At 43.3% G+C, this 15,763-nt stretch overlaps 1 protein-coding gene across 1 annotated transcript in view; it reads right to left on the bottom strand.

The window, feature by feature from the left end:
• LOC111869633 (putative phospholipase B-like lamina ancestor) overlaps positions 1–15,763 on the bottom strand; it is a gene marked incomplete at its 5' end in the record, with an annotated part of 40,560 nt that overhangs the window by 10,795 nt on the left and 14,002 nt on the right. Inside the window, 3 exon segments of the mRNA XM_033753505.1 lie at positions 680–926; positions 1,842–1,991; positions 9,936–10,099. Coding sequence (XP_033609396.1) covers positions 680–926; positions 1,842–1,991; positions 9,936–10,045 — 507 coding nt within the window.

Genomic DNA, 15,763 nt, shown 5'->3' with positions numbered 1-15,763 from the left:
GATATCTAGTATGCTGGCTCTATTAAATGGAGTTAACCTCAATCCCAGATTAGGGCCAATGTATTGGATTCAATAGACTAGATTTCAAATTTTGAAATTTAATTTTGTGAATGCTGTCAGTTTTTCCTTAATGAATGCTAGCTTGGAAGAACAAACTTTCGCTTATGTCTGTACAAAATGTGGGATTATTAAAACAGCTGAGATGTGGAAACAGTACTGAGTACATGTAGAGATCACTGTGTTTAAAGATCACCTATTCTAAAAATGTGATCATAATTAAAGCAATTACAGAGAAACAGAACATGTAAGGACCCTAGGACACAGAATAAGAAGAAATAAAGATAAAACTATCCCTGTAACAGGCTGTGAAAGTTCACAGGGTTGTGAGACACTGAGGCTCCCACATTTTCTAGACAATCAGCTCACAGATGGCGGTGAGGTTGTCAGCCTTACATGACAGCACGCTGCCCTTTACCCCCCAGGAAGATTCCTGGTACTCATTCCTGTCAGAGGCTGAGTTGACCCCATGGCCACATTATGGCTGGAAGGATTAGTCAATTGAAAAATCTACCTCATCAGGATTCAAACCCGTGACCTTCCAGCTTGTAACATAGTGCCTCCTCCAACTATGCTACCGCGTGCCTAGAAATGCAAGAGATAATCAATTCTTATAACACACCTGGTGCCAGAAAGGATCACTATCTCCGTTCTTCTCTGCTAAGTCCTTGATCTTTTCAGAGTTGATTGCAACAGAGCTGCGTACATGTATGCAGAATTCCATCTGATCTTCACACACATTCTGCACAGTGTTCTGCCAATGCCAGTGAATGAGCTGCCATGTCAGACTACCTTCAAGCAGTCCTGCAGAGTAAGCCTGCACCCAGTCTGCATATTCATCCCTTGTCTCAATCTCCAGCACTGCCCACCTGCTCAACAATCATGTAAGAATTGAGACAAGTAGTTCTGAAGTACTGATATGCAATCCAGAAGAGCAGAGGTTCACTTGAAAAATTCACCTTGGCTGCATTTGAATGTTAGAAACATGTCCTGTAGCCACACATGTAGAAACATGTAATTTTGTATGAGTAAAACAAATCCTATAAAAAGATTCTTATTATATTACAATATTAAGTAAAGTATGAAGAAAATGTGATTACCTTATTTTACAGCAGCTCACTAAACATGAGTAGGAGAAAAGAACATCATTTTCTTATAAGGTTTTCAGGCTTCACTCAATCATCCTTCTGATGAGGGCAGTGCAAAAGTGAAGACAGAATAGTTAGAAGTAGTGGCTTAAGACACAGACCGCAGGATATAGATTTTCTGCATTAATGTCGTTCTTCTAAATAATATTTAATAATTCAGTTCCTACACAGAAAAAAAATCCACTTAATCCTCATTGCAAGAACAAGATAGCTAAGAAGCAATCACTGTCCATTCTGAGAATGAGACAATACCCATAGATACTTAATGTGGGTAAAATGATTTTGAATCTCATATATATAGTTACCAATATTCTTGAAAAGATTAAATAAATATGGTGAAGGATATGATATTGACCAATAGTGGGCTCTTGTGAACACAATAATAAAACTTCAGACTACCTGAGTGGCTATTATTTTATCAAAATGGGCTTTTCTCCATGGAGTTAGCTTCACATCACAGCAAAGATTTTTGTGCATGTGTGTGTGTGTGTGTGTGTGTGTGTGGGGGGGGGCATGCACATGTGTGAAATATCTGTTGTTATGCAGTGTCCTGTTTTTATAGCCCTTCAGAATCACCTGTGCACACTTTTAATATTCAGAAGTTCATACAAAAGAATTTATCATTATTTCACTCACCCTGTGACATCAATTTCCTGTTTGTAGTATGCACGACCTACTCCATATGGAATCTCCTCCATTTCATTCCCTTGGCCCCAGAAATCTATGTGAAATCCTGCATTTTCACTCCAGAACACTGTAGCGGAATAAATGCCATCATCTTCCTCTCTGTAGAGATGAATATAAATTAAGACAAAAAAATATTAAGCGGCATTAACCGTATTTAATCTACTCTTAATTTCCTTATCAGTATTTCTTTTATTTGTTATACTACCATTTCTAAATATTTTAAACTTCAAAAGATTTATTAGAAATCCATATATTATGATTTTGCCCCAGTAACAAAACTTGAACATAATGTTAATTTATCTGTAAGGCCATTTCATTTCTGCACCAAGTTCATTACTAGCTTCTGACAGTTTTCATATTCTTCACTATGATAACCATGACATATAGATAATTAACCGATTTTTGAAAATATGGCAAAGTTAATATATTTATGAACAACAGTAACAAATAAAAAATTTGGTTCATGAGACAATTAAGAGCAAACTTGCTACCATTTAATTCAGAACCCTTTGTCTTCTCATCTGCTTTCTAAAATCGTTAAAATTAAAATATACAGAACTATAATTTTGCCTGTAGTTCTGTATGGGTGCAAAACTTGGTCTCTGACATCAAAGGAAGAACATAGACTGAGGGTGTTTGAGAAATGGATGCTAAGGAGAGTATGTGGACCACAGAGGAGTGAAACAACAGGAGGCTGGAGAAATCTTCATAAGGAGAAGCCTTAGAACTTGTTCTGTTATCCAAACGGAAATATAATGATCAAGCCAGGAAGGATGAGATGCGCAGGGCATGCAGAATGCATGGCAGTGAATATGGGTGCAGGCAGAATTTTGGTATGAAGGCCTTAAGGAACAAGACCGCTAGGAACACCTAAGACTTAAATGGGAAGACAGCATTGAAATGGATGTTAGAGAAATAGAAATGAGTGTGGATTGGACTGTTTTGGCTCAGGAAAGGGACCAGTGGTGGGCTCATGGGAGAAAGGTATGTGAACAATTGTGTTCCATTAAATACTGGGAATTTCTTGAATGGCTGGGCAACTGTTGACTTCTCAAGAAGGGCTCACCTCCATGGACTTAGTTAATTAATAAAACAACGCCTTTTTAAGGTGCCAATATTCCTCATGTCTCTAGGAGACCGCTGAGCAAAATTAGGCAAAACGTTTTCTGCCCAAGTAGTTTCCAATACCTCCGGTAGATGGGGAAGTATCGGGTACCACTGCCAGCCTCGTTGGCTGAACGGGGCTGATAGCGAGCACCAGTATCAGAAGGGTATGGCGACTGGTAGAATATCAAAGGGGGACGTACAATAGACTATTAGTCGCAGTGCATGGGGAAACCCACCCCCTCCAATAATAATAATAATAATAATAATAATAAGGTGCCAATATTAATGTACCTGATTAAAACATTTCTCACCTTTTATGGAACATGAATGTTTAGTTTTATGTTTGACAGAGCCTGTCACTGGAATTTATCCTGGGCCAAGAAAATTTTCATATCCTACTTCTCAAAATCCGTTTTAATATTATCCTTGTATATGATTAGGCATCTCAAAAGATCAATTCCTCTCAGGGTTGCAGCCTAAAATTTTGTATACATTTCTCTTGGCACACGTATCTTGCAGATCTCATCTCCTTACTATTACAAACGTCCCACTGAGATTTACGATAGTAACGATGGACAGTACAGCATTCTCGACGTGACGCCCTGTAATCATGTAGAAGGTGGGGCACGTTGCTTCGAAACATTGGTAAAATTCTACAAGAATACACCGCCTTACATCTCAGAAGACAGTAATTTTCAAGCCCTCCTGTATTTCTATAATTTCTTCCTTATGATAATTACAGAACTATTAAATAAGCTGCTAAGAATGTTCCGTGAGTTAACCTCTATCAAAATATTTTACTTATACTCAGTCCATGGTGTTACATGACGCACATTCTCTAAAGGAAGGCTAAAAAATAAAATCGCAATTTCAGGTTATGCTCGTCAGTTTATATTTAATAGTACTCAAAGACCTGCCAAGTAAAAGTCAACAGCTGGGCATCAAATACACACACGATGATGGTAATTCCCCTGGTAATCTCTGATGTGCTTGCACTACTTCACGTCCGCATTTCGTGTATCTGCAGTTATCTGTGGGCAGGAGTCATGTAGTTATGGGCGGCTGACAGACGAAAGGACAGATCAAGACTCAGGCTTTTGGGAGACTAACTGTAACCGCACCATGCAGGAACCTCAGCAATGTTGTTGATTTACATTTTTATTTGCAATGTACTTCATGTAAACAAACTGTACTACTGTTAACAAGAGATGATACAGAATTGACCCCAGCACCAGCAGACGCCAAGGACAACATCTGGTCTTTCTGAGGGACAAGCAAGCTGCAGGTCACTTGAAACCCCCAGAACGGAGCAGGAAGTATCCCGCTGTGTTTTCTGGGGATTTCAATGCTTAACTTCGACGGTGCGAGTCTTTGAAAATTTGAGACTTGACAGATACGAGTCGCAATAATTTTCGGAGGGGCGTACCGAGCGATCGTTAGCGTAGCTTCATTTATTTGAGAGCTGTCAGAAGGACCGTCTTGTACTTAGGCCCAAATTAACATGGATCTTGTTAGGGATTGGCTGAATGCAAATGAGAGAAACACCCAAATTTTAGGTTCAGCCAATCAGCAAAATTTCAGAGGAGAGGAATCCAGGCGTTCCCGGAACCGTCGGGACTTCTGCCTCTCCAGAGCAGTCATTACAAGTCATTACAAGGGAATAACAGCGGTGAGACATCAACAGTGAATAACAGGAGTGAGTATCCAAAGGGAATAACCGGAGTCAGTAGTAACCTCCCGGACGTTAAATCGGTGTTGGCCCGAGTCCGGTGTACAAATTCAAAGTGCTACAGCCGGGTAATGGGTAATTGTAGTGCACATCTACAATAAAGCGCAACAGTGTTGGTGAAGTGCGTGTTTTCAGTGTTCTCTCTCTCCTTGTGTGAGCAAGGCCCAGAAGTCGCCCTGAGACAGAATCTCGTCCTACCGTCTGAGAAGTCGGAACCCCAAACGCCCGCCTATCCAAATCCCCACCTTTGTTTTCCCCGCTCCAAACTCGTGGATTTCACCCAAGTCCACTGGCGCCCATTCAAATTCAAATTCAGAGCAATCCCACACCCTACCCTGAACCAGACAGCTACAAGGAAGCGGCGGATGAAAGTACAGACCACAAAGGGGCGAACGTGAAGGACAGTAATAAGTGACGACCAACTCGAGAGGCTTGAAGTCTCACTGAGCGGTAACGACGACGAAGAGGAGGGCGGTAATATAACCTATTCATTCGGGGGTCGTTATTTCATAACGCTATACCGATCACAGCTGTTGAGCGTCGAACTATGTGGACGGTTGATTATGTGGGCGAAATGAAAGAAATTTGATAAGAATGCTTTCAAGGTTATCATCGATTGCCGAAAGAAGGAGAACTTTTTCTCTCCACCACCGCCCCAAAATCTGCTCTACGGCCCACACATCTTCCTAATCAGTGGGTATAGTAAGCTGTATTCCCAGTGACAAGAAGGCCGTGGCGTTAAACTAACCACTCACTTCCATGTAGCGCAGAGAATAAGCATGGGAGGAGTCATATCTCTTTCTCCATACGTCTTCATGGCGTGGTGCTTAATTTAGCACAACTTTACCTGTTATGATATACATATTGTGGTTTTCTCGGTTATGAAACTGTATAATCTCATAGATAATTTCCAACACTAGGGACTCATTTTCAGGGTAGGAGTTGAAGGCAGAAGGTTCATCAAAACGTTGATAATCACCTACGAGATTATAAGCTGTCATAGCACAGAAGACCACCATCTTAACTTTGCTTTCAGGCCTTTATTCGTATGGAGGATCAGAGGAAAATCACGAAAACCTTCTGTCAGATGTGTTGCCGCTCTACCAACTCAGACATTTGCCCTCTAATAAACGTTTAATGATTTACAAGAAATGTCGAATAAACTGAGGAAGTTGCGCAAGACTACAGAGATGGAGTGCCGTGTTAGGTTGTGTTGACTCCGGCAAGATTAATTCTCTCTTATGAAAAACTGATGTCTGGAGCATGGGGAATGCCTCCGCATGACATACTTTATTCTCAGAACTTCACAAGGACTTCATCCTAAGAGTTATTGTAATACAGCACGCCTAATGAACTTTGTCCAATGCCAGCCAGCATATTAGAGCGTGTCTCGTCTTTCTACCGTTACAGTTAGTCAACACAAGCGATTTCGCTGGGAAAATGCGATCGTTTCTCTTTTACAGTACAGCTGTTACTAAGCCATCAACTGACTCCTTATTGGATGTCCCAGAAATCTGAACAGACGCGTTGTCTCAGTCTTTAACAAACTCACCCACTTTTTTTTTCGTGTCATGATAAAACCCTCGAACAATAACATATTCAAGAAACAACAAAAATGGAAATTGAAGAGAATGTATGAATTTTCAACGGGATTTTTCAAGCTAATGATAAAACATTTTATGAAAAGTTTTTACCAAATATTAGGATGATCATATCAAGGAGGGTGAAATAGACGTGATATGTACACAGAAGGCAGAGGTAGATGACAACCGCAAACAACGTTGTAGCTAGAAAATATGAAAAGAGATTGTCTGACATACCTCGGTGTAGGTAATGCATAATTAAAAATAAATATTAAAGAACTAGGATGGAAGTTCTCTGGTTGAGGATTGCGTTCAAAGATGGGTTCTTGTGAACAAGACAATGGAATTTATGATTTGAAGTTCTCACAGCTTTGGTTATGAAGAGTACTATATTTTGGGATATAGCACCGTGTAGCCCCTTGAAAGTAAACATACGTTTCGAAGGAACATAATGCCTCCATCTTCAGGGTCGAATAATAAGCAGAGAAAGTAACCAGAGCGAAAGCAGGTTATAAGCAACTCCGCTTTTTCTTCGACCTGAAGATGGAGGCGATATTCTTCTCCGAAACATCGGTTGACTTCCAACAGACTATACGGCGTTATATCCGAGAAGACAGTACTCTTTAAGATAATAGAACCTTGGAATTTCTTGAGTAAGAGCGGCTATCAGATTCTTGAGAAGTTTGTTGCATGGGTTCCGTTACGCAGCAAAACCAACTTGGAAGACGTTCAGAAAATGAAAGAAACGGGAATTTCCTTCCGACAACGTTATCAGTATTTACACATTAAGTCATCCCACATCGGTTGATGTTGCAATCCGTTTCCAGATCAACTCTTCAGGGTCATAACTGTTGTGTTCGTTCACAGGCGAAAGCAATTTCCATAGTCACCTTTGTAGGAGCAAGTGATGTCACTGATACATTTAGTAAAGATGCGTGGAAAATGGACATCTTTGAAGAGGTCTGTCTCCCTGTATCAATTTAAAAATATCTCCTGGGTTTTGTTACTGAAAGCGAAGCGGCTTGCACATATGTATACACATATCAAAAGTTGCACAAGAAATATATAAAAATCCCTTTTATCAGAATAGAAGTGTAACATCTGCTGATAATTCAACGAGAAATCTCATAATTTGTTACATAAGCTCCTTATACTATTAATTTCCTCTACTTTATCCCGTATTACTTTCCAGTCCATTGCTGAAACACTAAGCTACAAGCTGAAAGGTCACTGGTGCGATTCCCGATGAGGTTGGATTTCCTTCCAGCCGCACTATGGCCTTGGGATTGACTCAGACTCTAACAGAAATGAGTACCAAGAATCTTCCTGGGGGTAAAGGGCGGCCGACGTGTTAGGTTGCCAACCTTACCGCTATCTGTGAGCCGATTATCTATAAAATGTGGGAGCCTCGACGTCTCACAACCCCATGGGCCTCCATCGCCTGCTACATGGTGAGCTTTACCCTTTTTATTTATATAGATAATACGTCGAGGCTGATGTTCAATGCTACCTCCCACGAATAACAAGCTCAAATAATCAATAATCATTTCAAATTATCAATATTCATAGAACAGGGAAGATATATTGAAACACAATATTGCTTGCTCGTTCGTGACATACCATAACTTACGTTGTGGTGTGGTAACACAAAATTACATAATTCCGGAGCGTTGCTCTCACCACTACATTACCTACAGAGAAGGATGTGAAAGGAAGAACCTAATTTGAGATAAGAAACCCGTATTATATTTACCCATTTGCAGTTCATTTTACGGCATTATCAGTAATTCAGACCATACAGCGCCGAATGCTAGGTTAGGTAATGAACCGGAAAGGACGGGTAAGTAAGCGGCTGTATTATTTTCAAGATATTATTTTGACACTGGTCTCTAAGGACTGAACAAAATTACGAAAAACCTCAGTCAGAATAGCTGATGTCTCAGTTGAGATTCGAACCGCGCATCTCTCGAATATAAATCAAAAGTAAGATTTGAGGCTTTCACGGCGGTGACTATGAAGAAAGCAGTCTTCTGGGATTTGGCACCGTGTATATGTGGTGTTAACCGACGTTTCGGAGNACGGTGCCAAATCCCAGAAGACTGCTTTCTTCATAAATCAAAAGTTTTGCCGCCTGAAAGAACTCGCTAGATAAGATAACTCTCCACTGGATCCCAAAGAAATGGAGTATAGGCGTAGACTGGATTCATTTGGCTCAAAATAAAATACAGTTGCGGACTCTTGTGAGCACAGAACTAAACTTTTTGCTTTCCCACATTGGCCAATACTCCAGTCTGGCTATTATGCGCCGGCGGGTGTCTAAAGCTGGATAAATACGAGATAAAATATACATTTCTTCTTCCACATTCAAGAGAAGTTAAAATTCGCGTCCTTAACCTTGAAGATGGTAGCTCTAATATTTGCCAAAACTTTAGAACACTTTAAAAAAGTCTACGCAGAGCATTCCCGAAAGCCGAAGCCTACAAAATATTCTGTCCTCCTTGCATTCAGTCGTATGCATTGTGTGTGTGGCTTTTATGCCAAAGTGTTCTGGGTTTTCGTTATCTGCCAGGAATGGGAAGCAGGCAGATTCACTGTTCGACTATAAAGCTCCGTGGCCTGTAGTCCGCAAGCTAACTATACCGACCGAGCGACCACTGCTTGTCGGCGAAGTTAGTGTCAACTTTTGCAGATAGAGGGGTATCGTGTGGTCAGCGCAACGAATCCCCACGGCCGTTAATCTCGGTTTTCTAGACCGGAGCCGCTACTTTTCCATTCAAGTAGCTCCTCAATTATCCTCACGAGGCTGAGTGGACCCCGTTCCAGACCCAGCACTTCTCAGCAAATCTGGTAGTGCCGGAAATCGAAGCCGGGACCTCTGGACCTGTAGCCAGGAACTCTGAGCACTAGACCACAGAAACTGTGGATCACTGTTCGACTATAGGACCAAAATTTACTTTCTCAAATATGTAGTCGTTGAAGTGAGAAAGCAGAGCATGGTTATGTTCGAAATGTGAGTAGCGCTGTTGCATTTCATCATGCCAGTTTCTGCGCCAGGATTCTCCACTGAGTCGCTCGATGGTACGTTCATCTTGCCCACTGTTCCCTGACCGAAGTGTGGGCTGCCATAGCGCAATCGGACAGGGACTAAGTTCCTAGTCTCGGTGGAGGCAACATTTTCCTTCTATTCATGCGACCGCCTCTGTGGTCTAGTGGTCAGAGTTGCTACCTACAGATACAGAGGTCCTGAGTTCGGTTCCCGGCGCTACCAAGTTTTCTGAGATGTAGTAGTCTGGAACCGGGGTCCACCCAGCCTCTTGAGGATAACTGAGGAGCCATTTCAAGGAAATAACGGTTCTGCTCTAGAAAACCGAGATTAATGGCCGTAAGGATCCGTTGCACTGACCACGTGACACCTTCTATTCGCAAAAGTTGGCGCTAACTTCGCCGACATGCGGCGGTCGATCGGTCGGTATAGTTCGCTTGCGGACTACAGGCCACGGAGTTTGTTTTCTTCTATTGATATCGTCCAGACCGTATCTGGGTTCCTCAGCATCCTACATCGTTTGGTAGAACTAAGAAATTGAACTATAAATCTGGAATCAGTACAATACAGTGTACACTCACCTGCCAATCTCCCCTAGGATAACTGCGAGTATCCCTAGGGCAGAGACGACCCCGACAATGCAAGTGCTTACACGTGTCTGGAACCACGAGGCACCAACCACCTTCAGCATTCTTGGTGACGTTGGAGTTCGGACGTGATGACGAGAACATGGAACAGAGTCCGCCTGCAGCAACAACAATATATTGTTTCACTGAACATCACGACTCACTGAATTTCCCTTGTCCTTCCAGACAAACACTGGGATAGTTCACTGACCTTTTCCTTGCTACACATGTAATATGTAGTTTAGTATTATATAAGAGTTTAAGCTTTCACGTCACCGTTGCATAGGAACAGCCGTGGCAATGAATTGTTGAAACAGTGGGAATAAAGCATTCCTGCGGCAACAAGGATAGAACACGTGAAATCGAACCCTGGGCGAAGGTGCTCTCTGCTTGTAACCCGTGTGGAGGCAGGGTCGAATACCTCCACCGTGACCCTGCGAGTCGTAGGAGGCGACAATAATGGAAGTCTCAAATCTGAGACAGTAAAATATTGTCACGTGTTGGGTATGTGACGCGACAAATAACTTCACGCCGTATTGGATATAGCGAATTTATTGCATATTCGCTGACATTTACACAGTTTACAATTTTACAACTACTGCCATCTGCAGTATCACACTTCTCTTACTTCCATTCACTCCGGCGGATGCTAGACCGCATCTGACTGGTTACTCCCTCTCACTGACGAATACTCCTGTTATGTAGCTTCCGCACTGACAATACAGAAAAGAGTTACGGGATAGCTTTCACTGTTGTGTGACGTCGTGTTTACCGATTGCCTAGCAACAGTCGCGGCACGGGCTCCCCTGTTGCGTGACGCCGTATTTACAAAGGCGTTGCTCGGCAACGCTGCGTAGCAACCAGCGCGCTTCGGCTCAGCTCGGCTCGGCACGAACAAATACTGCTTTCCTTACTGTTGCGTAACTTGGCAACAGACCGTCTGTCTTCGTGGTAACTCGTTCCACCTCCCGTTGCCCAGCAACGGTTAGACATGTCACAATATTGTCACGCGTCCCAAGGGACTCGGACGTGGGAAAAACTGCGCTGGCAAGAGCCAGCAGCATATACAAAAGACAAACCCGTCCTCTCGTCGGAGAAGGCGCCCCACAAAAGCAATATTGTAACTGTCAAAAAGTAATAAATATATGTCAGTCGCAATGTGACTTTGACTTTGACCAGACAGTTAGTTAATTGAAGCGAGACAGTTGAATCGAGTTAGTCGATTCGAGACAATTGAGTGGGGTTCTAGCAGTCGCTGAGAACAACTGGGTCGCCGAGCAGAAGCAGTAATTGTAATAGTGAAGAAGAAACATCCGTAGACGTTATAAGTGATAACTGATAACAGTTGTACTCGCTAGTGTAAAAGTGAGAGTTAAATAAACATATTCGCCCAATCTAAATCCGAGTGAATTGATTTGTCGCGTTACATAGGCAACACGCGACAGTATTGTAACATGGATGGACACAGCGTTGCTAGGTAGTTAGTTAGTTATTTAGAGAGGGTGGGTTTCCCCATGCATCGCGACCAGTTTGATCTATTGTGCTTCCCTCTATGATATTCTACCAGACTCTATACCCTACCGATACTGGTGCTTACCATCAGTCCCGACCAAGCCAGCGAGTTCGGTCTCTACTGGCTTGGCGGTATCTATAATGCTTCCCCCATCTATCAGAGGCCTTAGAGACTACTGTTGGGTGGGAAATGTCCTTGAATTTGGCTCAGTGACCTCCTTAGGAAATATGAGGTTCTTTTACGTGCCGTAAAGCTACGACACGGGGCCCACGGCTTAAAGTCCCTCCCGGAGGACTTGTTCCCTGAATTTTTCCGCCCTTAAAAATTCCACGACCTCCGCCGGGTTTGAACCCGCGTACTACGAGTCATGAGGTGGGAACGTTACCTCTAGACTACGGAGACCGCTGCGTTGCTAGGTAACTGACCGGTAAACAAATATTACAGAAACGAGTGTGCAACAATAGGGCGATGACAATGCATGGTTAGACACGCCTGACAACAATACATGATATCCTTTGCTGAGCAGCGAAGTGTTTTCTGTGGAGGGTGCGTGGCGAGCATATATATAGGCAGCAGTGAAGACTTACTGTCTCAGAATTGAGACTTCCCTTTTCTTCGCCTCCTACGATTCGCAGGATCACGGTGGAGGTATTTGGCCCCGCCTCCATATGGGTGTAAATCGAGTTATCAGATCTGGAACCGATTATTTACTGTCACGTTACCAGGATACACGTGACAGTATTATTATACAACAGTCAACAAAACAAATTCGTAATAAAAATCAATAGTTTAGTTTATTATGTATATTTGCCATATGTTTCAATCCAGCTGGATCATCACCAGGCAATTTTCATGAAATGTACTATTCGTACTGAATTTCATTACTAATGTGGATCCATATGTTTTCCTTTGGCGCTAGAGCCCCAATTTGGGCCTTGGCCACCTCCATGAAACTCTCCGTTTCACTTCAGTAGGTTTCACTTCGGTAGGACTCCTTGGGCGGGTGATCCGCTTATCGCAAGGCCTCTACCTGTACACAAACACAGAGAAACACATACACACCCAAACACTAATCATCCATGCCCTGAGTGGGATTCCAACCTATGATCCCGGCTTCCGAGCGAGCGAAGACAGTTGTTGCCTTAGACCGCTCAGCTACCGTGACCGGCTTGATCCATATTAGTGATCATTAATATTGTGACATGTTGCGCAAAGCCGAGCCCCCCCACACCAGCAGTGACGCGGCGGGTGAGTCAGCGCTCCCCTCCCACCCCTCAGCGGTAACGTAACGCTCGCGTAATAGGCGAGTAATCACCCCGCATCCTGGCAGCTATGCGCGGTGACGTCACGAGCGGAGCCGAAGAGAGCCGAGCGGAGCCGAAGATAGCCGAGCCCCCGCAACCTGGTAACTATGCAAGGCGAGTCAACAGCGGTGACGTAACAGGATGACGTGGCACTCATTACGCAACCGGCAAGCACTGCAGCTATATAAGTGAGCTGCACAGCTGGTACCAGTCAGTTGTACTGTAACAGTCGCCGAGTTTGTACTGAGTCAGTCAGTGAGTCCTGGAGCTACCTACGAGTCAGTCCTCGAGCTACCTCCGAGTTAGTTACGAATTAGCCAGCAACCAGTCAGTTGTATTGTGGCATTTGGAGTGCACTAATTGTGATACTGCAGATAGCAGTAGTTCTAAAACTATAACTTGTGTGATTGTATGAGCGAGTGTGAAATAAAATTCGCTATACCAAATACATCGTGAATTTATTTGTCGCGTTATACGAGCGATACGTTACAATATAAATATCATTGTGATTCTTGTGTTTCATTACATTAGAATGTTAGTCGTAAAATGTTAATCGTTATAACTCAGGAGTTAAAAAGTTAAAACTGATTTTTTTGGTCTGTAATGTTGTATCATGGAGTAGAGGGGTTTTCTGGGAGGCTGCGTTGTTTTGAATTATGTGCACAATGCATGACGATTTTCCGCATGTAAGTAACGTACGTTCTATTTTTCTTATTCCATTGAGGGAAAGCGGTAAAATTATTGCGTATGTTGTATTGCCTTATGTATAGTCAAAGTCAAGGTTATATTACGACCGACGGCCAGTCGGCCAGTCTGTCTTGAAATAAAGCACCCGTTTGGGGCGTAAGACAGGACCTTTATTAACGTCAGACATTTGCAGGTTTGTTGATGTGGGGCGCTCTCTCTGACGAGAGGACGGATGTCGTTTGCCACATTCACAGACAGCAGCAATAAATATTGTCGCGTGTTACATATGTAACGTTGTTGTGCTCTTCCCTGGTAACCTAATTCTGAGAAACCAGTGGTCACGCGTCTCCTAGGTAACGCGACGAATAACTTCACGTAGGTCGTGGATTTAGCCAATATTTTGGACACTCTTTTACACACTCAAGTATACAATTATCATCACGCTCAGTGTTACAGTTATTCTAGCACAATTAATCTCGGCTGCTCGACTTCAACTGTCTCGATTCAACTAACTGAAAAACTCTTCGGAGCTGGGCTATTATAACCTGGTTTCGGACGGGACAGAACGCACCATCGGCCAGGGTTTAATTTCACGTGTTCTATGTTCGTTACCGTGGAAAATCATTATTTCCGCTGTTTCAATAACTCGTTGCCACGGTTCTTCCTAGGCAACGGTCTCTTGGTATTCAATTTGTCGCTGTGGGAACCCAAAAATTTCCATTCTTTCCGTTGCTCAACGTTGGACTACATATAACATGTTACAATATGTTGTCAGTCCAGACTCAGTAGAGCAGATCATGCCCATTCATTAGTAGCTCCTGCTACAACGGCAGTCTAGTCAAGTTCTGTATAGGGTACCATGTCTTCACACGTAACATCTCGGCACGGACCTCGCAGAAAGCAATGTTGCTCTATTGCATTCGTGTGTTTGGATGCCCACGTGATCGCTACTCCGCCACTGCATAGCAACGGCCGTTGTTTACAGAGGCATTACTTAGCAACGGCTGCTGTAGAACTGCTTATTTAGTAGTCGTTGCCTAACAAATGGGTCTACCTGCCATAATATTTATCACTTAACGAATATCAAAATAGTAAACGTAACATTAGTAGTGTTAGAAGTGAAGTAAGCAGTCATGACCTTGTAGTAATATTTTGCTGATACTCCCTTTGAAGGGCCGAGGAAAACATAGAAATCCTCAAAATTTGATTCGGGGGCAATGAGATTACGAACTCATTCGCTGTATTTAAAGTGTTTCTCATGATGGCCAGTTAAAATAAGCATGACTATTATTTTGGAAACTTTCCATCTCTTTGTGTCCTCACCCCCAAAAAGAACACATTTCGTAAATTTGATCACTCCCCTTTATCAGATGTCAGTCCTGTGATCGAAACCAGCTCCTCCTATCAGGCCCAAATCGAGTAAGAAGGCTGTCCTCCTTCTAACTAACTTCAAGGAGCTGAGCCCTTGTTGAGAAGCTGTCAGTTGTGCAGCCACTCAAGAACTTCCCAGCATTTTATGGAATCCGAAGCTTCATTACTGTGCATACAAGAGCCCTCCCCTTCTCCCAGTCCTGAGCCAGATCAATCCAGTTCATACTGCCACATCCTATATATATATATTGTGACATGTTGACCCCTACCTCCCCAGCGGACCGTAGCGGTAAAGTAGCGCTCGCGTAATAGGCGAATCATCACCCCGCCACTCTCCCCGCGGTGACGTCAAGAGCGGAGCCGAAGTGAGCCGAGCGGAGCCGAAGATAGCCGAGCCCCCGCATCCTGGTAGCTATGCAACGCGCCACGCGCGGTGACGCCACGGTAACGCGGAACCGCTTCCCACTGTGGCGTGGCCCGCAACAGGCGCCACTGCGGATATATAAGGGAACCGCACAGCAGCTACGAGAGTTGTACTGTGACAGCCGCCGAGTTGTAATGTGTCTACCGCAGAGTTAAGTAGTAGACGAGCGAGGGTGCTATCAACAGTTCTCCAGTCAGCCGACTACTGTTGGAGTATAGCAGCCGTCGCGGAAAGAAGAACCGGACGCGTGTGTGATTGTGTAATTGGGAGCGTGTGATACAGTGATACATAGCTCCCCTACTGTAAACGTGTAGACTACTGAACACAGAGTGAACTGATTTGCGCATAGGGTTGTAAATCGTGAAACCCCGCAACAGTGTTAACAGATTAATGCGATTAGGGTTATAAAGTGTGAAACCCCGCAACTGTGTGATAATTAATTATAGCTGTTGTTTGTAGATTGTTAAATAAACCAATTAACCAT

This window comes from Cryptotermes secundus, unplaced genomic scaffold, assembly GCF_002891405.2.
Source record: "Cryptotermes secundus unplaced genomic scaffold, Csec_1.0 scaffold611, whole genome shotgun sequence".
Taxonomy (NCBI): domain Eukaryota; kingdom Metazoa; phylum Arthropoda; class Insecta; order Blattodea; family Kalotermitidae; genus Cryptotermes; species Cryptotermes secundus.
The sequence above is the reverse complement of the archived record's forward strand: the minus strand, read 5'-3'. Positions and strand labels throughout refer to the sequence as shown.